This window comes from Hippocampus comes, unplaced genomic scaffold (assembly GCF_001891065.2).
Source record: "Hippocampus comes isolate QL1 unplaced genomic scaffold, H_comes_QL1_v1.1 scaffold135, whole genome shotgun sequence".
Lineage (NCBI taxonomy): Eukaryota > Metazoa > Chordata > Actinopteri > Syngnathiformes > Syngnathidae > Hippocampus > Hippocampus comes.
In genome coordinates, this window is record NW_017805583.1 from 841,139 (window position 1) to 867,045 (window position 25,907).

Here is a 25,907-nt window from a genome sequence, read left to right on the forward strand (position 1 = left end):
CAATGATGCAAATAAATGTCATATTTCCTCTTTGATTTATTAATTTTTAAATTTTTTTTTTTTTATATATACAGGTATCCTAGGTCAGTTAGGAATCAGGGAGAAGAACATTTCTTCCGTGTTAACTGTTGCCAACATCATCAATACCTTTGGTAGGCACAGCCAGAGTGAAGGTATGAATCATGAGAGGAAAAAAAGCAAAATTATCCAGATTATTAGCTGGTGTCCCAGCAGCCAAATAAAGCATAATGTGGATTGTAATTTCAATGTTTTTCATGGCCAGCTATACCGTGGGAAGTGCAGTTAGCAGCGGCGTACTGCATCTTCGACTTGTCACCAAGCAACCCCAAAGAAGCCCTGGATGCACTTGCAGGATGGCGAGGAGAAGCATCACAAAGTGTTCCCTCTGCCGTCACAAGCTGCATTTTCCAGCTGGCCTCGATCTGCAGACAGGTCAATAAATGAGTGATGCATACTTCACAAAGACTTCTGGTTGTTTACACAAAAGGCTACGTATTTTATTATTTTTTTAATAATAGAGTGCAGTCATCTTGCACACCTCCAGGACACGCTTTACAATTTTCAGTCTTTCATGAACGCATACTGTAATGTTGCAGCAGGCCACATCAGATACCAACGGACTATTCAATGCTATTTTTGAAGGAGCATGAAAAGAGAGCTAACTTTGGGTGATGTTGTGACCTGAACCACACTGTGCAAAGTTACTAACATCAAGTTGTTTTGATTAGTTTTACTGTGACACCCTTCTCCAATCATCTGCACGTTGTATAAATTTGATTTTATTTTTTTACTGTGCTTTTCTTTTGATACAGGAATGAGGAAAATTAAGTGAAACAAACATTGTATTCTGTATTATTTCTGATTTAATATTTTAATTATTCACACCCTGTGTAACAGACACACATTCGTGAAGTTGTGCTAAGGTAAAACTTTAGATATTGGTTATAATGTTGATGTGTGTTTACATCTGACTGCAGTGCGCTTGGAAACGTATCATGTAAATATGTCGTCTGTGGAAAGCTCACCAATAGTAAATATCTGTACAGTTTCAGAGATTATTTATTTTTGCTATTAAAGTTATACATATGTATTGCAATCTCTTTTTTATTCTTTTCTCACCCCAAGACTCATGTGCAAAGATACTGTTTAGTGTTTCTCAACATGTATCAGTGGGACTAGAATTAATAGGCATTTAATAATTGCCTACAAAAAAAGTACCACATTAGAGGGTTTTAGCCTTTTACCATATGATTTGGCTATTTTATCCTGCACTGTTTGCAAGAAATCTAACAGTAGCCTCATCCTTATGTGCACAAAAGTCATGCAAGTGGAGCTATGACAATATTTTGAGGGACTAAATACTTAAATGAGGCATTCTGTAATTGTACTGCAACTATTTCTTATTGAAGTTTTCAAATAAAAGTATTTGCACATAACTACTTTGTTGGAATTTATTTTCCTGAAATGATGTGATTTAGGGCGGCAAGGTGTCGACTGGTTAGCATGTCTGCCTCACAGTGCAAAGGTCATGGGTTCCATTCTGGGTCCCGGCCTTCTTGTGTGGAGTTTGCATGATCCCGCCATGCTCGTATGGGTTTTCTCCAGGTACTCGAATTTCCTCCCACATTCCAAAAACATGCGTATCAGGTTAATTGATCACTCTAAATTGTCCTGAATTGTGATTATGAGTGAGAATGGTAGTTCGTCTATGTGTGCCCTGTGATTGGCTGGCAACCACTTCAAGGTGTACCCTGCATGCTGCCCGAAGTCAGCTGGGATGGGCTGCAGCATGCCCACAAGCCTTGTGAGGATAAAGCGGTTCAGATAATAGATGGATTTTTCATTTATGAATGATTTTTGACTCCCCTTTTTTTTCAGATTCAAACAATTTTATCCCACAAATGCCAAATTATTTGTCGCCACGCCCATGAAATAAGGATAGCCTTGATAGAAAATGGATGGGTGGATGAAGAAGATTGAAATACTAATAACAGTGGTGATCATAATACTGTATTACAATTTATTTAAAATAATAGATGGATATTTTATTTATGAATGATTTTTGACTCCCCTTTTTTTCAGATTCAGACAATTTTATCCCACAAGTGCCAATTTATTTGTCGCCGCGCCCATGAAATAAGGATAGCCTTTATAGAAAATGGATGGGTGAATGAAGAAGATTGAAATACTAATAATAGTGGTGATCATAATACTGTATTACAATTTATTTAAACCACTTAAAGAAGGGAGATTTGCAAGTTCATGTTTCTGTACATTGGAAATTATTCTGCTTGCATTTTTTAAATTTGTAATTACAGTATTTTGCGTTAAGGTCGTACTATATGACGTCGCCCCAAATTTCAGAACAAAGGTATGAGAGGAGTTCAAGATACAGCACTGTATAAAATTTTAAGCATTTCTAGTGCAGCACATTATGTATATAATTTTTGAGTTTGGGGTGGACAATCGAAGAATGTTTCCAATTAAGGTGATCGTTGAGGGAAACAAAACAAACTTTCTCGAACAATATTGCAAATGTTTACGCCGATTTGTTTCGTGCCATATAAATACTTTTAGGGATATTAAGAGAAATCTTGGATGCGGCGGTATATTCAATTGTGATTTTGGTATTAAAACAAATATAGTACAGTATTTGTAAAGTTTTAACAACCGCCATGTAAAGTCTCCGAAAACTACTTCCACATTACGGCGTACACTTCCGCTGGTTTGTCCATTAGCTTGATTTTATGTGGCTGTGCGGAGAGGTGTGTTCAAAGATTTAAATCCCCACACATGCGCAGATGCGGGAGAGTGCTGCTGGGTGCGCCATTTTTGTTGGTTGACATGGGGAACGGAGTTGGGCCAGCCGATTTTTAATAACCACGCCAGTTTCCTGACATGAAGCACTTCGAGGATAATAAGTAAACCAGAGCGGTAGGCAACCACCTGTTTGCTTGAGTGCAAAGTGTTACATTTGCCCACTTGCTTGAAATTTTCCCGTTGAGAGGTGGCCGCTCAAACTCGAGTCCATATGGATCCCAGGACCGCTTGGATCCAGCCGGAGCAGAAGGGACCTGCCAATTCGTTATGGATGCACATTTGGAAAACGTCTCAGGGATTTGGCACGAATTCCGGCACCGACAACCACATTCAGTACCATCGTGACAACGTAACGTTCAACGCAATCTCTACGGACTCCAACAACGAATACTCTAAAAGTGTAACTGCCCCGCCGCCGCCGCCCCCGCTACTCGCCGCAGCACGCAACAATCTGGCGGCCACACCCCCGCCAGGATGAAGAACCAACACTGGAACAAGCAGCGCCATTTCCATCAGACCTTGGCCCGCAGGAGGTATCTGAGCCGAGCCAACTCGCTCCACGGCGTCAACCCGCTGCTGGCCCACGACGCCTCCTGTAGCCTCTGGAAGACGAGGCGCTACAGTACCGGGGTCAATGGGTAGGTAGTAGAAACAGTTCAGCGCTAACACAAGGTCCCTCAAAGTGTGGATGTGGGCCTCTTTTAGTTACTTCGATTATTCTATTTAAAGCAAATCTGAGAGGAGTTACATTTTGTAATGGCTTACAAATGTAACTTGTCACTTTTCGATGGCTTCATAATATATTGAAAACATATCCTCATGAGAATGGCCTGTGACCTATGCGATAAGTTTGATATGGATTTATATTACTTTACACAGGTTTGGTCGGAACGGCAGATATTTTTTGCAAAATCATTGCTCTGTTATAATGTCATAATTTTCCGATCAATCAATGATGGATTATCAGATCAGCAAATAAGATGTTCCAGTCAACACAATCTCATTCTCTCCAGGGACATTCTGTGCTAACATCGTGAATTTTCTGGTTTCTCAGTAAATGCAGTCGATTATCTCCCCCCCCCCACACACACACACAATATTTTAAGTGTGTGTCTGTGTTTTTGTGTATTTACCAGTGATTTGGGGAGAATTTTAGGTTTTATAATTATTTTGCGGCATACAAATCAATGGGCATCAATTACACGCAAATTTGACTATTCATGGGACGGGTTAACCTCCCCAAATAGCTGGGGGTTGACTGCACAGTAAATAAACACATTTTTAAATAGATTGGCCCATCTTCTGGTTGAGTTTCACAAGTAAAAATGGTTTGCTCCATTTTCTGGTCTGTGTCAAGGTCTAATTTGTGAACCGATGATATTGATAACCTTCACGTAAACACAGCTGGAAAGATTGTCCTCTTATAATAGAATGCACTTGTTTTGGTTCTGAATGTTAACATCTGCTCAGTGGAGGGGCGGATCCAGTCCAGAGTGGTCCAGCCTCCCCCCCCCCCATCCAAATTTTTTTTGCCCTTTCACTCGGGCTCAATGTTAACTCTTTGCTGCACGTGGGAGCAATTGCGTACTTCTCTCACACTCTCAGCGCACACGGTTTCAGTAGTGCAACCGAGGGTGCACACTCAGATGTTCTACGATAGTTTGATGCATCCATCCATCCATCCATCCATCCATTTTCCGAACTGCTTTATCCTCACAAGGGTCGGGGAGGGGGCGTGGGGTGCTGGAGCCTATCCCAGCCGTCTTCGGGCAGTAGGCGGGGAACACCCTGAACCAGTTGCCAGCCAATCGCAGTGATAGTTTAATGCACACACCGAAAAACATTCACTGATTTATGATTTACGGTGTCAGTTTTTCCATCAAATAATCAATCGAGTAATCAGATAGATTTGTCGTGACTCAGCAGTGAACTGCTGGAACCAGGGAAGTGTTATTTATTTGGTGCACACATTTTGCCATAATAGTCACATTCCTTACACACACACTTAATCTAACTTTGTAATGTGTTGTTAACAGATGTGTCTCATTGTTCGCCGATAGCAGGCTATGCTAAGATTAACTTTATTGCATTTATTTTTTTTAAACACATTTTACTTACTGTTTCCAACTTTCCACATCTCAACGTTATATCTAGTCTTAAAAAAAAAACATACAGTATGGTCTAACTCGTGATGCTAGGGTCACAGTATATGTTCAAACTAGTTATGGTGCCTGATAATGTAACACACATTTGTCAAGCGATGTGATGAATGGCTGAGCACTGCTGCCTTTGGACACGGGACCGATGTTCAAATTTCTGTCAAGAACATCTTGGCTGGGTCCCTAGACAAAACCCTTGCCACTATATGTTAGTTCTCAACTCCTACTGGTCCCAAAACTGTATATGAGTGAGTTGGTTGCTTCAGGAATTGCATCTGGTGTAAAAACTGTAGCAAATCATCGTCTGTTGGCCAGGGAAAATGTAACTGCTTGACTCAAGTGTCAACTTTCCATCATTAGATGGTGGTAATAGACTGCGAAATGGTGTCGTGGAGTAATTTGAATGCAGTGCGGTTGAGTTTAATGTAGACTGGAATTGTCTCTCTCGATCGTGTAACATCGTGTTGGCGAAGAAATAAATAATAAACAGCAATACCTGGTTAAGGAAATGATTTGGCAAGACACAAAATGTTATCTGATTCATCGATTCTAAAAATATTAAATAGTAACAGCCCTACTTGCATCCTTCCAATTTTCTGTATAGAGCCCTCAGGGGAGAGAGTTTAGACCAGTGGTTCTTAACCTGGGTTCGATTGAACCCCAGGGGTTCGGTGAATCAGTCTCAGGGCGCTCGACAGAGCCTCTGTCATGGAGGTTAAGACCACTGGACTCAACATGTCAATTACCGGTAGTTATGACACGCCTGCTTGGCCACCACTGGCTAGTTCATTTTGTGCACAATTAAAAAAACGTATACTTTATACTTCTACTAATTGTGTTGAGTTTTTTTCTGTATTTAATATATTTTTATTTTTCATTAATGAAGGGTTGGGTGACCGTGCATATTAACTGGTTGGGTTTGGTACCTCTAACAAGGTTAAGAACCACTGGTTTAGACACAGCTAATTAAGTGTATTATTGTATTTTTGATTTGATTTTGATACTATTTATATATATTTTTAAAGAAACGTTTGCTTAGTTAAATGAACTGAATAATAAACAAATTTGTTTGCTGCCTTCATAGCCTCCATGAAGAAATAGTTGACTTCTTCAACTTCATGTCACCGCGTCCAGAGGAGGAGGCCATGAGAAGAGATGTCGTGAACAGGATTGAGAACGTCATCAAGGAACTGTGGCCCACAGCTCAGGTAAGTGTTGGGAGACTTGTTTTGGTTTTTTTTTTCCTTTTCAAGTAACTTTTCTTTTTATCGAGTACACTTGATGTGATCCTTCACTTCCATATTGTGACATATACAAATGTTGATTCTATATTATTTCTTTTAATTTTGGTTTAAGTTAAGAATCGACTGGACAGGATAGGCAGTGATGCAATAAAAAAAAAAATCTTGACAGAAATTATCCTGGTACAATTGATGCTCGTATTTTTTTCCAGTTTCACAGAAATTCATTTAATCTCCTACTAATAAAGTAGTATTACTATTTACGAAAGTTATAGTAGGGATACAAAATGACGACTGGCTTCAATGCAACACAAATGATTTTCTGATTGTCAACATGATTGGAATTGGAGCAAATAGGTGGGGGTGCCCGTATGTTTTAGTTGGCTTCTTCCCACTCCTCAATTAATGCGGCTAGACATATCTCCTGTCTTTTTGGCTTGCTGCACTCAATAAATGTGTGTTGGTTGCTGAATAGGATATGTAGATTATTTCTTTGGAATGTTTTGTTTGGTTTTTTTTTTTGTTTTTTGTTTTTCAATTACATTGCCTAGTTTTATCATGTACAACTCAAATTCAGATTTTTTTTTTTTTCAATGTGTTCTTTAGGTGGAGATATTTGGCAGCTTCAGCACAGGTCTCTATCTTCCAACCAGGTAGCTTTCACCTTAGAAATGTCAGTCATTTTCTGTCCATGATGTTGGCGTTTTGGAAGAAAGGACGCTATTTTTGTGTTATTGTTGACTGAAAGAACAGAATATCAACTTGCTGTATGGAAAGACATGCTTCTGTTGAGTTTTTATGTTTTAGTTTAAGATTAGCGGCTTCTTGCCATCCAATCTGTTACTGTTTAGACTGTGCAATGGTTTATAAAATATGTTAAAGAATAGTTAGGTTACAGTTTGCTTGTTCATTCAAACCTCAACTAATATGCTCATCACAAACTATGCAGTGAATGCTTTTGGCTTGGCGGTGTAACTTTTTTTTTTTTTTTTTGGTTATTGTTAAATGAGCCCATATACATCTTGCTTGGGTTGCCAGTGACATTGACCTGGTGGTGTTTGGAAAGTGGGACCACCCCCCATTGCAGGAACTAGAGCAAGCACTAAAGAGACACAACGTCTCGGGCCCGTATCCCATTAAAGTTCTGGACAAAGCTTCTGTGAGTCACTCCGATCTCTGAGCCATTTTGTGTAATCGTCGGTTGCTTCATTTGGATGATTGCTGTGAATGCTGATACACTGATTCCAACTGTTTCTTTGTCCCCCACCAGGTGCCCATCATCAAGCTCACTGACCATGAAACGGCGGTCAAAATTGATATCAGCTTTAATGTGGAGACTGCTGTCAAAGCAGCACACTTCATTAAGGGCTACCTAAAGGTAACATTTCATACCTCCAAACCGTGTCCATTCCAATTTGACATTGTTTGTTGTGTCGCTCTTGCAGAAATACACAGTTCTGCCTCCCCTGATCTTCGTACTGAAGCAGTTTCTACTTCAGAGGGATCTAAATGAAGTCTTTACAGGAGGCATCAGCTCTTACAGCCTCATACTGATGGCTATTAGTTTCCTGCAGGTACACTTTTATACCTATATGAACATTTCATTTCCTGAGTGGCGAAAAATTTTTGTTGTTAAAATTGTCTGTCTTTTCTGTGGAATCTCAAAACTTTGAGGGTGGCGCATGGAGTCTTACAAAGTTGAGTTCAACGCACTTTATTCATTCGCAAAGTCAAAGGCTGGCGTTAATCTCGCAAGAATAACTTCTCTCGATACAATTTTGTGCTCTTCAATGTGGTCATGGAGATACTCAATATCAGTGTTGAGATCCCCAGTGAGAACGTCTCCTTTTTCTTTTGTCTATTTTTTAAGGGGCTATACACAACAGGACTGCTGACTGCCCTGAAACATAAATGACGGTTCGAGTAACTTTGATCTTCTCCTCACAGATGTGCAACTAGTGAACATGCCATGCCCCCCACCCCTGCAAAAAAAAAAAAGAATTACTAAACCAGAAAATACAAAAACATTACAAAACCTATATATATAAAAACAACACACACAGTGTCCATGTGTTTACCCACGTCCTATCTTTGAGGGCATACTGGAGTGCTGCTCAAGGCCAAACCCCTCCTTCTCAAATTGACGAGAACTGATGCACTGTGCATATGTCTCTGTTAGGCTCAAATATTTTCAGATGAGGTATAGAGAGTCAGAGTGAGAGTCAGTGTCCACATGAAAGAATGCTACAGCAATTTGTCATCTAAATATAGGTACACTTTTACAGAATGCAAAGAAAAACGGCACCACAATTTGTGTGAATGGGTGTTTGTCTGGATCTGCCTTATGATAAACCGGTAAAGGGTCCAAGGTGTATGCCGACTCTTGCCTGAAATAAATTGCGTCTATGTGATGAGGACAAATGGCATCCAAATATTCATGGAGGGACGAACGTCACAATTGGATTAAGTTGTGCAATTGGACATTTTAATCCTTGTGCACCCCTGAGGACGAATGTGGTAAAATGTTGGTCTCTTCAAGCAACCTCTGTCATTTAGTTTTCTCTATGTTGCTGATCAGTTGCACCCCCGCATCGACACGCGGCGTGCTAACATCAACCTGGGCATACTGCTGATTGAATTCTTTGAGCTGTACGGCCGTGACTTCAACTATATGAAGATGGGCATCCGGGTGAATGGAGGGGCCTACCTATCCAAAGAGGAGATGCTCAAAGCTATGGGCAATGGGAACAGGCCATCTATGCTCTGTATCGAGGATCCAATACAGCCAGGTCAGAACTATTTTGAACTACTGTGAATTCTACTCATTTGACTTTGTACTTTGGTCACACATTATTCATACATTTTATGAGACTACTTTAATTTTTTTCGAAACGTGATGATTTCCTGCTGATAGGCAATGATGTAGGACGAAGCTCATATGGAGTCTTGCAAGTCAAGCAAGTGTTTGACTTTGCTTACATGGTCCTGAGTCATGGTGTTTCTCCTCTTGCTCGGGCATACCCCAACAAAGAGTACGAAAGGTAGGCATCTCTTCGTCTGTGTGTGTCGAGGTATGGGCCGATATTAGACTCTGACGGTATGATATCCGAAATCTAAAATGTTCCTTTTGGAAATATTTGGGTGAAATAAACAGCATGGTTTTCCATTGAACACAATCAGTTTCATTTGTTAAACAGATTATAGGATATTTCTTTCTTTAAGAACTGTGTACCATTTTAAATTTAAATAATCGATATTAATAATTAATTAATAAATCGTGTCTCTCACCCTGTGTATTATATATTAAGATTCTTCTTCCGTTTTAATTCTTATTAGTAAGTCACTCTGTCCTATCACTGGTGAGCCATTTTTAGAACAGACCGGCAGACTTTTCATGTTGTCCATGCAGGTGGCTATCTGCTGGCACCATTTTTTTTTAACGAGTAATTGACATAGCAAAAAGGCAAGCATGTCTGCTGGTGTTTGCTCAAGTGCTCTTTGTTGTCTCTCTCTGTCGTTCCTGTAACTGCTCACCCTTCCTCCCTCTGCTTAGCCGAGAAAGAGGGACAAAAGAAAAGCCGCTGCTAGTCTCTTGTCATTAGCTTCAAAAAGGTGGCTTGTTTACTGATGTCGGCAAGCAGCCAATCATATTGCAGCAAAAAACAAAAGAAAAGCTCATCACTAGTCCCCGACAGTTTTGGCGGTTATTGAAACCTTGACTTTTTAAAACCACGGTAAACCGTCAAACCTGTAATTGGCCCATGTCTATGTGTTTTTCGATATAGTGCAAGGCCAAAGAGTATGTTTTTCCTTGAGATTAATATTGCTACCGTATATCTTTTGCAGTACTTTAGGTCGTATTATCAAAGTTTGCCCAGAGGTTGTGGCCTACAGGGACTGGACTATTAAAACATGGGGAGCTAAGCAGTATGCCAACCAGGAGAATCACGGTACGGTGTTATTTCAAAGAATTCATTACTGCCTATCATGCAAAAAATGTGCTTTTGAGTCTTGGAAATGCAAACGTTTATCCTTACAATGTACTCAAAATATTTTGTTCTATTTGGCTTCTGTTCGTAGTTGGATGGTCCCAGTGAAGGTCACCACATTCACGTAATTCTCAGACTTTTTATTTTGCAAATGTGATCTGAGTAGTGGTGTTTTGTTGGCCTACAGATGTAGAGACTTGTGAGCAGGACCTTGCCAGACTGATGCTGGCTTCTGTGGAGGATCAGCGAGACACTGCCTCCCCCCTCAGTGCTGATTCCTCCTCGTCCTCTCCAGTCTTTCTCAACAGCCCTCAGCACCATTCTTCATCCTCCTCCCCCAGCTCAAGCTCCTCCTCGTCCTCCTCTTCCGGGAGCGACATTGTAAGGCCGAAGGATAGTTTGTCCTCAAATACTGACAATACCAATTAAACATGACTGTGCCAGAGTTTCAAAATGTCAAAATGATGTGATCAGAGCAATTTCTGTGTTTCAGGAGTCTGATCCTCCTCCCAGCACGAATGGAGTCCAGCCCCAGTCCCTCAACCTTGCCTCAGTCCATTTTATAATGCAGATGGCTGCACATCCAGCAGGCTTTATCCACACCACACCGCAGGTTGGTTTTACCATGATCGTATTGTAAAATGTATCAAACGGTAATGAAAAATGTAGACAGTGTATACTTTATTCATCAGTTGAGGGGACTTAGTGTATTTTCACGACCAAAAGCCGCACTTAAAACTCATTTTTCTCCAAAATGACGGGGCGCCTAATAATGCCTGTCGCCTTGTGTATGCGCAGAGTTCCAAAATCTGTGAATGCTGTTGTGCGAATTCAATGAGGAGTCCACTTGACTGACTGATGTTGTGCCGACACATTGCTTTTATAGAGGAAAGGCAGATGTAACTGAGGACAGCATGCATATGTTAAAGTGGGAAGTGTCGCTAATAGCCCCCCAAGTAGCTGTACCATATTTTTCGGATTATACGTCGCTCCCGATTATAAGTCACACCAGCCAAAAAATGCATAATTAAGAAGGAAAAAACATATATGTCGCACTGGAATATAAGTCGCATTTTGGAGGGAAATGTATTTGATAAAATCCAACACCAAAAACATACATGTCATCTTGAAAGGCAATTTAAAATAAAAATAAAATAGAGAACAACAGGCTGAATAAGTGTACGGTATACTAACGTTACATGACTGACATGCCTGGAAATGTCAGTAACAACGTAACATATTAAGAGTTATTCAGATAACTCCAGCATAAAGAACATGCTAACAAGTTTACCAAACTATCAGTTTCACTCCAAATCACTAAATCCAATGAAAGCTTTACTGTTGTGATTGGTTGCCATGGTAATGGACAGAAAGGGCCAGAGTGAAGTTGGGAGCGATGGCGAACACAGCTTTACTCAGACTGGGAAGCGGCGCCGTGTGAGTTGCGCCACAATTTGTGAATGGATCCTTAATGCTTGTCTGCTTGCACTGTTGTTCGAGATTTTGCAAAAGCCCGCATCATTTCCGAGGAGCCGCACGGCACCGAGACTGACAATGACGCGAGGGAACCTGCCATGTTTGATTGTGAACTTGCCCAGCTGTTCATTTCGAATAAAGAAGATTAGGACTTTGTTGGATTTGCGGATGAGGATTGATCAAAAAAATAGCGTGAGTACATTGTCAAATACGTCAAAGTACAACCGAATTCAGTTTTGCTCCCGCTGCCTTTGCAACATAGGCTTTCACCAGGTTTTTTTTTTTTTTTTTCAAGCTACCGTAGGTTTTTACCATGCCTGTGTCCAATAATAGAATGTGTCTTGTGTATGTGTAAAAAGAAATACACTACGCCTTTTAATATGGTGCGCCCGATGGTCGTGAAAATACGGTGGGCATGTTATGTAACACATTGCCATGCATTGGTGCCACCTCCTCACACCACACGCCGTTTTGGTTTTGCAACCAAAATTTTCATCAGTTTACATTTCCAGGTCCCCATGTCTCTTCCTTAAAACCTAACCTTGTCCTCTTGATCCCTCTCTGATTGCTAGTTCTACCGCGAGAATCTACCATCCATCCACCTGGTACACCGGCATATGGCACAAACTGCAGTCTCCCAGCACTCTAACTCCACAAGCCCTCTACCCAGCCCCCTCCACCAACTCCACCACCACCGGATAGGCGGGCAGCACCAGCACACGCTCACCGTTCGACCAGAGTCCCAGGACTCATTTGAGACACACAGATTTGGCTTCAAGCACAACCAAAGCAGTAGCCTCCGTGGTCAAATCCACTCCCAAGGTAGTTTCAGTCCCCAGCGGCGGTTTGTTCCTCAGGGCCACAATATGGAACCAGGTTTGAGGAACCAGCAGCACTATAGCTGCAACACATGGCGACGCAGGAAAAGGGACAGTCTCCCAGCGCTGAATCAGAGCAGATGAAGGATTGAAGCACTGATATATGATCTACTGCTTTTAAAGACCTCCCTCTGGTCATCACAAGATGTCTGTTGCATAGCTAAGACATTTTTTTTTTTTTTAGCTTGTCCTGGAAGTCAATTCAGACTGTCTCCAGTTGTTTCAAGTGACCAGTACTCAATTTCTGCTTCTGTTCTGCCAACATGAAGCAATTACTTCACTGTGGCTGGTGAAGGACAGTGGTCTTAAGTCTTAACTGTAGAGCCTCAAAGGTTTGGCCTTTCGAAACACTCCCTCCACATTGGAAGCGCACCAGCACCAGAGCTGAGTTCACAACTCAGACTTGGTCCTCACCAGTGTCACTTTCATGAAACCTCTCAGAAAGCTAAGTCATGTGCCATAGTAGTGAACGGGTTCATCTAGCCTTACCCTAAGTCCCTCTCAGTTTTACCTCTTATTGGGCCTTTTAGATGACCCCCCTCCCTTCCCCTGACAAATTTCTTACTCTGAATGCATCATTCCCTTTGCAACGCTCTTACAGCTTGGGCTCCAGTCCTTTTGAACGAAGGAACGCACGACCTTTCTAGCTATGCAGCACAACGCTGACTCTGTTTTCGATGTGATGGCACAAAACCTGACCTTCTCAAGTGCTGAAACTGTGATGACTTGTTTGAATGTACTGAGTGGTATTTGTGTGTTGGAACTTAAGTTCACTCGTGTTTGTCACTGAGGGATTTTTTGTTGTTGTTCACATTGTCACTTTAATTTTGTTGCATTCATGTGCAATAGTAGGTTGCTTTTATTTAATTTATTTCACATTTTAGTTTTTCTTTTTAGTTTTTTGTCCCCCCCACAGCAACAATTTTTTCTCCCCTGAAGTCCTCATTGACCTGTGCAATATCTGGATTTTTAAGGGCCTTGATTGAATGTGTTCTGCTTTCCAACTCAAGGGAGAGGTGGTAAAGCGACAATGCGAAACATGCCAAAACAAATCTCATGACATTTACGGTTTAATCTTCATCACAACAGTTTGTCCAAATATCCTCCCCACCCCCTCCAAAACCTATTTTAATGTTGCTCCCACCTTTTTTTTTTTTTAGTTTAGGTGTATTTCCACAAAAGGGGATACTGTGGAAAGAGTTTTTTTTTTTTTTAAACCATTTGTTCATTCGTGCCCTTTTTGTCTTTTCAGAAATATTTGGTGCTACTTATTACCAGCAAAGTGCTTTTGTTCTGCCTTTATGTGCTTTAATGATGTCAACCTAAAAGGGCCACTACCTTTTTGGAAGACCAAATTCCACCCTACATAGCAAAAACTTTAGTTCAATGTACTGCTAGATTTGCTATGCATTCATTAATGCGGCATCAAGAAGCATCGCAAATTGTATGAGGCCTATTAACTTTCTTTGCTCTCATCTACTAGGTCCAAACCCACATAACCTATTAAGAATCCATATGATGGTGAGGGTATGAGGTACGGAGCCTTGAACAAAACAATGTTGAGCCAAGTTGTTTCCGCATCCTTTCCAAACTGATGCGATTAGCCTGGTACTGAAGTTTTTTTTGTTTTCAGTGCAGATTTTCATTAGGCTGTCCCAAGATAATCAATGAGTGGTTACATCTTTATACACCAAACCAATTCCCATCTTATATCTGTGTAATTAAAGATGTGTAAATGACTGACCTATTGATGTATGCCCCCCCCCTTAAGTCTTAAGTTTTTCTATTTTTTTAATAAACATTTTAAATGCTACCTTTGTGATATTGTGTATGATTACATCTTTTGCATATTGGTGATCAATGAATGAACTGATTTGTATGCTGTTCTATAGTACAGGTGTTCATCAAAAAATGAGAATATCATGAAAAAGTTTTATTTCAGTCATACTATTCAAAAAGTAAAACTTGTGTAATGCATACATTTATTCCACACAGACTGATACATTTCAAGTGTTAATTCATTTTAATTTAGATGATTAAATCTGAAAACTATTTTTTTTAAATCAATGTATGCATTGCACAAGTTTCACTTTTTGAATCATATTATTGAAATAAATCAACATTTTCATGATATTCAAAGTTTTTGATGAGCACCCCTATGTATTGGAAGAAAATGTTACTTATTAACAGAAAGGGGGAATATTAGAAAAATGGAAACTTGTCTTTTTAATCAGAATACAAGTGTTAACTGCAAACCTTTTCCATCCTGCAGTCATTAACCTCAACAATTAGTCTTGTCATACAACCACTAGACATCACATCACTGTCTGACGCGCATGCACGCATGCCAATCTGTATGATGAGGAGCAATAGCTGTAAATGACCCCAACATGAACGAAACCGATACAAGACAGGTAGGTCGCTGAGTTTGAAAAGGAAAAAAAAAAGTAAATCACAGTTTACCTTTTAGTATGAAATCTGACAATGGCATGTAGGGGTGTAGTCAGAAACACTTCAGTGGGGTGCACAGGGTGACACAAAACCTCGGTGAGAGCTGGTTGTTCATGCACCATTCTTTCTCATACCATCCATAGTCCCGAAATACTATTCACACGCTTCCTATACTATCAATCATTAAATACCTTTGAGATTAGAAGAAAAACAATGAATACTGTACTGTATAAAAAAAAATCTCGAAATACGAAAGCACTTAATTTCAAATGTCCTGTAGTTCCCGTGGCACACAGAAGAGAGCGCTGCTAGACTGTTTTATTTTGCTTTGCTGTGTCAAATAATTTTGAAACGGTCACCACTGACCAGGGACTGGAAAATGTTTAAGTGCGAGTCTTCAATAAAATGTAACATCTGATGATCACATTTTAAAACAAGTCACATGGAATCCAAGGCTTCATTTTATTGTATTTGATCTCAATGAAAAATGTTGTACACACTAGACCTATTTAACTACCCTGACCCACATTAGCTGACATACGTTGCAGTTTAGGAGTTTTCTGACTGGATTAACCCAAGAAAGCTTCACTTCACTCAAACTAGGAGACCTTCATGATGAGACATGCATGGGGGAGAACAGCATCTTTGTACTGGCTTTATGTAACCGGTTTACAAAAAATAAAAAATACTCGTTTCAGTTGCAGAAAAAAAAACCACACCAATTTAAATGTATTTATATGGCCCTTAATCCGGAAAAAAAAACCATCTCATAGGGCCCACAGTTGACAAATATTAATTAAATCAAATTCGATGTTTGTTACAAATGTTGGGATTGTTTTGCAGGATTACATTTATAACGAGGGGAGAGAGAGAGACCATGGCTGCTGATTTGAGGCTTGATCACACATCTTTCAAAGCAGCGAGCCAAATAACCTTTTTCGGAGAGAAGTGGATAAATAGTGACAATAAAACTCAATGGACCACCATTGTCCATCTTCAAAAGTCTTTGTTGGCCATTAAGGCAAACGACACAGGCCACTTGGTCTTCCCAAAAGCGGCCAGATTAAAAGCAACTCAGAGGGAACAGACAGTCATTGTTTGTTTGGATCACTGAAATGACTTAATCATTTTAAATAACATTGACAAAGGATTTACAAACATCATCAACTATATGCATACTGCATTTTTTTACTATTTTGATTTTTTTTTTTTTTTGGTTATTTTATGCTTTTTTTGTTGTTTTTGTACTGTTTACTTTAGTGTAAAGAAAAGATTAGATTTATAAATTAGGGTTAATTTTAAATTAGGTGTTGTGGGTTTGGGTTGGTTTTGGGGTTGGGGCTGGCGTTTAAAGACAATGTTCCTCAATGTGCAGTAGCAAGGCATTTCGGGATTTCATCATCTACAGTCCATGATATCATCAAAAGGTTTAGGGAATCTGGAGAAATCACTGCAAGTGAGCGGCAAGGCCCAAAACCAAGACTTAATGAGCGAGAACTTTGTCTCAATGATTCTCAGAGCCAAGTTGTTTGAAGATCCCCTTTAACAATTATTTAAACTTGAAACATCAGGAACGAAACACTTAACAAGAATAATATTCAGACCCACTAATAGCAATTTTACTTTCTTTCCATCTGTCATCTGAGCTTTCATGAGACACTTGAAGTGACACACAGCTTTGATTTTGGCACGACTGTATCACCTATTGAACTTGGAAATAAGTTATTACGTTTCCATGTATCTCCTTTATTGTGTTCATGTACCCCGACGGGGTATGCGTGCCCTTGCTTGGGAAACACTGATCTACATGATATAGAATATCAGCAAATAATGTGAAAGTATCAGCTGTGAAGGCTGTTTCGAATGCAATGAGTTTCCACCTGTTACCTGCACAGTGTAAACGTTATACTTCATAGCTATATTGTTTGTTTGCTCAGTTTCCTGTATATAAGAAATGCATTGTGATGAATGCAGTTATACACTGCTACCTCTCCAGTAACATATATTGATTGGTAAAACTGAATCATTCTGACAATTTGCATGAGCAATATCATTTTAAAGAAAGAAGTTCACTCAGTTCATATCTTGGACGAAACATTGTTTAGGTGTACGTGTTATTTGAAATATGGGCGGGGGGTGTCAGATTTTTTTTTTTAATTGGATTGGATTGGATACAACTTTATTGTCAAATGTGCTGTACAAAAATGACTTTATATTGAGTACATAGATGCATAGCTCCAACTGAAATATTGTGTTGCTAATTGTTTGCAACGTCACTCATCAACTGCAGCTGTAAAGTTCCCTGAGTGATTTTTCTCCATGTTGTGTGTATGTACACACACACACACACACACACACACACACACACACACACACACACACACACACACACACACACACACACATACATATATACCGTAGATATGTACCTTCCTAAAAAATGGCCCAATCCATATTTGGACATAAATTGTGCTTTTTTTTCTTGAATATCTCATCATAACTTTGACCACCTCTGCTATATTGGTCTACTTCTTCAGTTGAACTTATCATGCAACGGTAGCTCAAATGAAATTCTCACTAAATATAATACACCAGAATTCAGTATTTGTTTCAGGAGGGTGGCAATATGTTGCTTACATGTGTTGTCCAAAGGCAGAGTTTGGCTGAAAACTGTATGTTGACATGGCAAAAAAAAAATAAGAATAATAATCACATAAATTAAAACTACACAATGTTCCCATCATATGACTGCTATTGATTCTTCGTTTATTTCACCTTGGCGGTGGTCCAATGGTTTTTGTGAACAATTTTACTTCAAACCAATAAACCTAAGTGGTGCAAACCTAGTTACATCCGTAATTGCTTCCATATTTGCTTTTTCCTTCTGGTGGCTTGATGGACGGAAGCGCTCAAGCAAGTACATCTGCCGCTCACAGATAGTTAATTGAATACGTGTGTTGACAAACACTGCACGGTGAGACACAGCTTTGAGGCATGGCCTTTAACAAGCAACAGAAAAATCGGCTTGTTGTTGGATGATTACATCTGACTATTCCACAGTACATACTATATGATTGTCTTTCCTTAAAAAAAAAAAAAAAAAAAAAAAAAAACAATTGACTGAACAGGAGCACTGATGGACACTTGATTTCTGATTACTTGCATAACTGTGGTGGCCCATTGGGCCAGTGGTTAGCGCGTAGACCTCACAGTGCAGAGGCCGTGGGTTCGTTCCCGGGTCCGGCCATCCTGTGTGGAGTTTGCATGTTCTCCCCGGGCCTGCGTGGGTTTTCTCTGGGTAATCCGGTTTCCTCCCACATTCCAAAAACATGCATGGCAGACTGACTGGACACTCTAAATTGTCCCTAGGTGTGACGGTTGTTTGTCTCTGTGTGCCCTGCGATTGGTTGGCAACCGGTTCAGGGTGTCCTCGGCCTACTGCCCAAAGACAGCTGGGATAGGCTCCAGCACCCCCCGCGACCCTTGTGAGGATAAAGCGGATCGGAAAATGGATGGACAGATGGATGCATAACTCTGCCAGCAGAGTGTTTCCTTTTATTTCTTGTTCAAATATAACAAAGCTCGTCATGGGCTTATGATGCGCAGGAGGGGCTAAGCTTGTCAGTTGCAGTTTGGGGGAAGTCTCCCTCTGGCCCTGTGCTGCGGAGGGTAGACTCCTGACTTTTGTCTGTACTACCTATGCTACCTATGCATCCTTGATGGAGTCCTTGGAGGGTCACGTAATGCTAGAAAGGCACTTTTCCATTAAAGGTTCCAGAATGGCCTTGGCCCCTGCTCTGCCCTGGCCTTCGTTGCTTCTCCATTACAACAGGCAACAATCAACTTGGGCGAGATCAACTGAACTGTGCAAGCTTCACATGATCAAACTTTACATGCACTTGCAGTGTCGGGGGTTCAACAACATTTCACGAGTGTCCGAATCTCGGCCACTGGTTATGATTCAAAAATACGAATCACAGTTACACGGTGTGGCAACATCACATCTCACACACTGTGACATCAGATGTTGACATCATGAATGAATCTTCTGCAGCGATTCTCCATGCCTGCCCCTTTGATGCCGCTTTACATCATTTTATCTTCACATCTGTTTCCGGGTCGAATAAAGCACAGCTGGGAAAATGAAACAATTAAAAATAAGTCACCGCTGTCATGAACACTTTGCAGTGATGTTTGATAGGGATCTAAATCTTTGCCCAGGAAAATTAATCGGCCAACGTCAATTTACCTGTCACTCTCTCCTCCAGTGTCCCAATGCCGCAGGTTGTGTTTAGCCCAGTTGTCAAAGTGAAATACAGTCCCCAAGCTGCCTTTATTGCACACTATCATGCCTTTAATCTCATTGTGGAAGTCAGTGAGGTTGGATCGTTGTTATAAACAACAGTGACTGTACATCGTTTACTGCTGATAATGCTGGCAAAGGCCCACACTATTGGATATTCCCCACATATAATATTGCATGGTATCATTGGAAAAACCAATTGCAGTATTTGAGTTTATATTCTCCATCCATCCATCCATTTTCTACACCGTTTATCTTGAACAGAGTTGCGGGGTGTGCTGGATCCTATCGCAGCTGACTTCAGGCGGAAAGTTGACGACACCTTGAACTGGTCGCCAGTGAGTCGCAGGTCATATACAGAGACAAACAACCATTCACACCGTCATTCATTGAGAACCGATCCCACGCTGCCAGCACCCAAGGCAGGCGAGTCTTCCACTACACCATCAGCGACCTGAATATTCTCACAGAACTAATTTAAATTACGTCTGCCTACATATCCTTTGGCGTATAATTGATTTTAGAAAACGTTTGTTTTTACCTGCGATGCTTTTGGAATTAATTTTATAATAAGTGTGGGACTTCTTTAATGAAAAACAACTATCATTTGATAAGGCCTTCGAATAAAGTGTGCGGTAGATCAAATCAAACTAGAGAGAATATGTCAAATGCAGAAAATACAGGTTATAAAATAATTCACAAAAAATAGTAAGATAGTACTTTAGGTCTAAGGTGGAACGATAAACTGGGATCCATCGCCATTCTCAAGCTTGAATAAATAAAGATACATGCAGGTTGGAAATTAACACTGTTGGTCTTCCGTTTCATGAAAACGAGGTATTTTCTCTCAGTAACTACAGGCTCTAGATTAAGAACATGTTATTATTACACTTGACTCACTGTGAGTTAGGTTCTCCTATCTCTGGGGATGAAGTCACCAAGGTAGTTTAAAAGCTCCCGAGTGGCAAAGCCCCCGAAGTGGATGAGATCCTCAAGGGAGTTCCTAAAAGCTCTGGATGTCGTGGGGTTGAAGTAGTAACAAACCTAAGTAAAAAGAAACATTTAGAATCGTGAAGAATTAAGAGTTTTTGGTGTCATTGTGATTTTTAGATTTTTACTCGGCCATGGAAGACAATTCATCGCTCTGCTGGGTTTTTAGCAAGTGAATAAGTGCATTAGATAGAAGTAGACCCTGCGATATGACAGAAAAGGTAAGCAACGACAAAGAAAATGGTATTTTCTTATAAATGAAGCTCAGCAAAGCATTTTTAATTAGACTTTTCTGCTTTTATTATGAGTGCATTGGGCAAGGTGTTGTGTTTCTGTCTGGTTACGTTTGGATTTGTTCCTTCATGTGCCCTTTTTTGTCGCCACCTGTTCTCGTCATCAATGGCCCTTGTGTTGAACCAATCAGCTCCCTCAACACCTTGGATCCTGTCCAGGTGTTCCTCGTTGTCTCGTAATTTTGCTTGTATTTATCTCCCTGAGTCCTGTCAGTCTTTGTTGGGTCATTGTGAGTTTTATGCGATATGTGAGTATCTGTGTGCACTGCTCCTGTCGCGTTTTGTTTTCTGTCACGGGTTTCTTTGTTACTGTTGAGTACGGTACTTCGAATTTGTGTTTTTCCAGTCTATGCCTGTTTGTATTTTTGTTAAATACATCTTGGTCACTCCACCCTGCTCCTCCCTGCTTTTTGGGGTCCAAACAACTACCACCCATGCAAAACGTGACACAAGGTTCTCTATATGGGTGAATGTTCATGAAATTCTGACTGTGGATGGTATGGTAAACAATGACTTCTCGGTTACAGAAGGGGTTACAAGAATGTGAGTGATGTGTGAGCACATATGGTCACCTCTCAGTGAGCTGTAAGTGTCACTCTGGCTACCCCTCTTAAAATTCTCTGGCTGCGCCTCTGTGGAAAAGAAGCAGCATTTATGGTTTCTTTGTTCCTCTTCTTCCTGCAGCTCTCACCTGGTATTAGCAAGTTTTTGGAGGACTAAAACGATTTGAATGTTCTCTAATGGTTTGCATTCAGCTACACGAGATTTTACAAAGGCGACATTTTGATGTGGCAATTGATATTTCAAGTTCCTTTCACTACTATGAATGAGAATTTGAAAGGAGAAGAATTTGGAGGCTTAGCAGTTGATTCATCGTCAAAGCTAGTGCTCCTCGCGACGGCGATGTTGCCGGCGTCACCTATTTAAAATCGCTATTTAAAATCGCATGTTCAGTTTAAATTCATCTCCCCTTTTATTTTTTATAATTTTATCTGTGGTTTTATTCTTGTTTTGATTGTAAAGTGTCCTTGAGTGTTTTGAAAATCGCTTATAAATGAAATGTATTATTATTATTATTATTATAAAGCAGTTGATTCATTGTCAAAGGTTCCACAGTCTTTACTGACCTCAACTAAATTTTATTTATCAAGCACTTAGAAGAAGAAAACTGCAGCTTGTGAAAAAAATAAATAAAATTCTATGTCAGATTCAGTGTTACACGCACAAACACTGAAGGCTTGTTTCAGGGTCATCGGACTGCCATTGCTGCAAGAATTTTGGAACCACACAGACAGGCTATAGGATATGGGAAGCGGTTTGGACGGAAAATACTGTAATGGCCAGTAGCATTTTGCCTCTAAACTATCCGTTGTAAGTTAAGAGCGGAACAAAAGAAAATTACAATTGATTACTTATTTACTGAATTATTATAGAGATGTTAATACACTTTTTTGTATGGAGGGATTTCACCAAAGAACTATTTTCCGTATGCAACAGTGAATTCGAATGACAATTTACATGATTGGGGATCATGAAAGATAAGCATGATTTATAAATTATCCATCAAGGTTTTTGTTCGCTCTGATCTCGTTATGAAACTGAATCATTCATTGAAATCATTTTCAAAGGGAACCATGTGTGTATATGCATATGTGCTTGTGCTTAAAACGCCCAAAAGAGAGAAGCTGCGTTTGTTTTCTTGCCCTTTGCTTAACCCCGGCCAGGTCAATATTTTCCATCCGATTCATTAGCGCTTGTCTTCATGTGTGAATAAAGGCGCACTCTTTGCCATCCTTGTAGTCTATTTCTGTCACTGTTCCTGTCACCTGAGAATTGAAGGGGAAAGAACCCCATTATAATATAAAAAGTAATTCAACTCGGCAGTCAATAATAACCCTGTGAGACTTTTCTATTATGAACAGCTGACAGAGTGGTAATTTAATATTTGCTTGAAGCACCACCTAACAGTGCCCGTAGATGGATTGTTGCATATTTGCGTTTCATCAAACAGTCGTTGTCCTGTCATTGATGGCCTGAGGTGGAACTGTACAATAAACGCATCAGAGGGTAACACCAAGTTAAGGCTTTCGAAACTTTACCAAGGCTTTTGTTGGACAAATACAGTAATTCCCTATTTGCAGTTCTGACAGAGCGCTTAGGTGACAGCTAAACTGAGTGAATCAATGCGCTTTGTGCAACTTTTGAATTAGTTTTATTGCGTAGTAAACTAGGAGAGCACGCTTTAATGCATAAACATACTTAGAGAAATCAATGTCCTTGTCCACAAAACAAGAATCAAGTTCTTTAATAGACTTTATAGGATATTGGTCAGGTTCCAGTGTGACTTCGCACTCTAATTGCATCAGGCAATGTTCCATGTTGAGATGTTTGAGACCACCGATTTTCTTTCCAATCTGAGACTAAGCAAAAGAGTATAATTCATGCTGGTTTTAGGCAAACCGATCTGCCACCGCCGGTACTTTGTGCAAATACGCTAAATATGTCTGGTAAATTGGAAAAAAAAAAAAGGACCATGCTGACCTATATTTAAAACAATAGCTTCATAAAGATACATCAAGATATAAGATGTTAACCCTAATACATAATAATGCCATTCTCACGTGAGGAGCAGAATTTAGACCCAGATGCAGACACAACACGGCAGTGGCAAAGTAAAAAGTCATCATATACAAAAATACAAACAAAGTATACAAAGTAACAACAGAGAGCCAGGCTGGATGCAGAAAACAAAAATAGTCGTAATGGTGAGCAGGGCTGGATGCAGAAGGCATGAAAGAAAGCTTGATATTGTGACGTGTTACTGAGCAACTCAATCTTAAACACTGACAGACAGGCAATGACCAATCTTGTCTGACAAAATAAGGGCGACAAAATCATGTACGTGACCCTCGTAAGGATAAGCAGATCAGATAATGGATGGGTGTTTAACACAGAAGTATCTTGAAGAAGCAATCAGGCACTTGCTGCTCTATATTTGTTAACAGTGTGCCTGTGCTGGAGTGCAATAACTCACATATCCGCAAGCCTTCGTGTGCTCGTTACAGAATTGGCTAAAAGTAGACGACTTAGAAGTATTGTTCCAGGTCATGTAATTTGGATGAAATGTAATCAAAAGGAGGCAAACTCGGACATCCGTGAATGCAGTATGTGTGGTGGGCATCATATTTCATTCATAAATATGACAACATTGGGCATCAGTCTATATGAATCTTTACAGAAATCGATTGAATGCATTATTATTATTATTATTATTATTATTATGACAGGAAATCCCCCTCCATTACAAAAAGAAGGGGAAAAAACAAGAGATGGTGGGAAGGGTTTAACATGTTACTTAAGAAAATGAGGGCTGCCAGTTTGTCCAATGTATCACAAAATAGACTTTACTCGCTCACATTCCACATCAGACTCAAACGAGGAGACAAAACAGTATATTCAGTAAAATGTTTTAATGTGTTTACACAAAACAGTTATGTTCTGTTTTTAACCATGCTGCAAAAAGTGAGTCCTTTTCTGATCATTTCTCCTTTCAGCAAAATAATGCATTTGCTTTCAAGGACCAAAATTGATGACAACCCTATTTTTTCTTTCATGTTGGTCTTTCCAAACAAGTAAAAATTTGTGTTTGGAAACAAAAGATACTAAGCACATTCCCTGGTCTTCTCTGGCTAAATGGTACATTAAATAAAATGCCAACAACATGGCGCATTGGAGTACTTACTGCTTCGTTATCAACATCTCAGTGTTTTAATTGGAAAATGAGGTTGTGCACTTGCCAAGACATACTAAAGCAAGCTGACCAAAAAAAAAAAAAAAAAAGCACACTCTGTTCTTCAAGGCCCTGTGAAGTTTTTGGACAACAACAGCAACCCACTTCATATCAAAGTAGGGCTTTGTTAACTTTCTATAAACAAAAGAATCCATCCAAGCGAGTACCGCCACTGCACCCACGCACACAGAATTCCCAGAGGTGCGGAACACGAAGTGCGCAATGCAGTTTGAGGTCTGTTAACGTGACTCAGAAAGAGCTGTGCTTTTGATGTAGTGTTCAAAGTGTTCATTGTTCTTTCAAGAAATATTTATTAATACATATATATTCATCAACCAGTTCAGGGTGTCCCCTGCCTGAGGACAGCTGGCATAGGCTCCAGCATGCCCCACTACCCTTCTGAGGATAAAGTGGTTCGGAAAATGGATGGATGGATGGATATATATTCATACATCCACTATGATCTCAAGTAATAGTTTTAGTAAGACTGCAATGTGGTTGGGATGATGTGTGTGTGTGTGTGTGTGTGTGTGTGTGTGTGTGTGTGTGTTGTGTGTGTGTGTGTGTGTGTGCGCGCGTGCGCGCGCATGCACGAGAAGATGATATGTGATGACATAGGCCCACTTCATTGTCCGACTGATATTTCATGGACAAGAAACCATCCATTACATTCCTGCCATGGTGATTATGTACATTTAGGGCACATACACATGGCTACCGCATTGTAATAATTTTTTTTTAAAGTAGCCTATATCTGTGCGGCACGGTCCGGAGTGGCCCACAGACCGGAGTATTTCGCCAGATTATTTCTGTATCGTGGATTTCACTTATTGCTGTTGTAGTTCAGAACGTAATTGCTGTATGTGTGTGTGTGTGTGGGGGGGGGGGGCACACGGGCATGTGCAGTACTGGGGGTGAAAGCCAGTCTCTTAGTGCCCACTTCACAGATCTTTAATGTCCCAAGCCAACTTTACATCATCCATCTGTGGATGTCTACTTATAGTTCCCTCCTAAATGTGCTTTGACCTTCTGCATGGACTCCATCAAATCACTTTCTCCTTCCGCCATGCCAAGGACTATGCGCCTCTCGTTCACACCCCCAACGGCGCAAACCACCAGTTTTAAACTGCATCAAGCTGCGTGCATTTGCGAAAATAACAAGACAAAGTCTAGCCCACCCCTGCGCAATTTTAGACCACTCCTCGCACTAGACATTTGCTAGTCATAAGAAGAGAGCCCTAGTTGTCTAAAGGGGAAGTCAAGGTAACAAGTCTCTTTACAATTATACTGTATGTTGTGTGTGGCCCCACTAGTCTAAATATGGTACACTGAGTAATTAGTTCGTGGAATATGAATTAAGCAGGAAATACAGATGTGTTTTTAATCCATTTCAGGGGGTTACCATTTTGCCTTGTCAAGACATCACATTGCCCAACGGCTTGGCTTGCAAACATCATGTGGGCAAACCCAGAAAAAAGGGGATCCGTGATGTGCAC

General features: G+C 40.3%; 1 protein-coding gene and 1 long non-coding RNA gene across 2 annotated transcripts; both read left to right on the forward strand.

Annotated features, from left to right (window-relative positions):
- The first annotated feature begins 79 nt into the window (after nt 1-79).
- On the forward strand, nt 80-1,117 carry LOC109521867 (uncharacterized). Its single transcript, XR_002169446.1, has 2 exons — nt 80-173; nt 284-1,117. It is a non-coding gene; the product is annotated as an uncharacterized LOC109521867 (long non-coding RNA).
- A 1,686-nt stretch (nt 1,118-2,803) lies between these two features.
- On the forward strand, nt 2,804-14,395 carry LOC109521940 (non-canonical poly(A) RNA polymerase PAPD7-like). Its single transcript, XM_019880089.1, has 12 exons — nt 2,804-3,479; nt 6,085-6,208; nt 6,848-6,894; nt 7,280-7,400; nt 7,512-7,619; nt 7,687-7,815; nt 8,820-9,030; nt 9,156-9,282; nt 10,088-10,191; nt 10,418-10,611; nt 10,724-10,843; nt 12,279-14,395. Exons 1-12 carry the CDS (start codon nt 3,316-3,318, stop codon nt 12,666-12,668), a joined length of 1,839 nt encoding a protein of 612 aa, XP_019735648.1. The 5' UTR covers nt 2,804-3,315; the 3' UTR covers nt 12,669-14,395.
- The last annotated feature ends 11,512 nt before the right edge of the window (nt 14,396-25,907 follow it).

Excerpts from the sequence above, each read along its gene's own strand:
- LOC109521940 (XM_019880089.1), top strand. The coding sequence starts at position 3,316 with ATGAAGAACCAACACTGGAACAAGCAGCGCCATTTCCATCAGACCTTG. Across the intron at positions 6,895-7,279 it reads GGTCTCTATCTTCCAACCAG|TGACATTGACCTGGTGGTGT; the intron begins GTAGCTTTCACC and ends TTGGGTTGCCAG. Across the intron at positions 7,401-7,511 it reads AAGTTCTGGACAAAGCTTCT|GTGCCCATCATCAAGCTCAC; the intron begins GTGAGTCACTCC and ends GTCCCCCACCAG.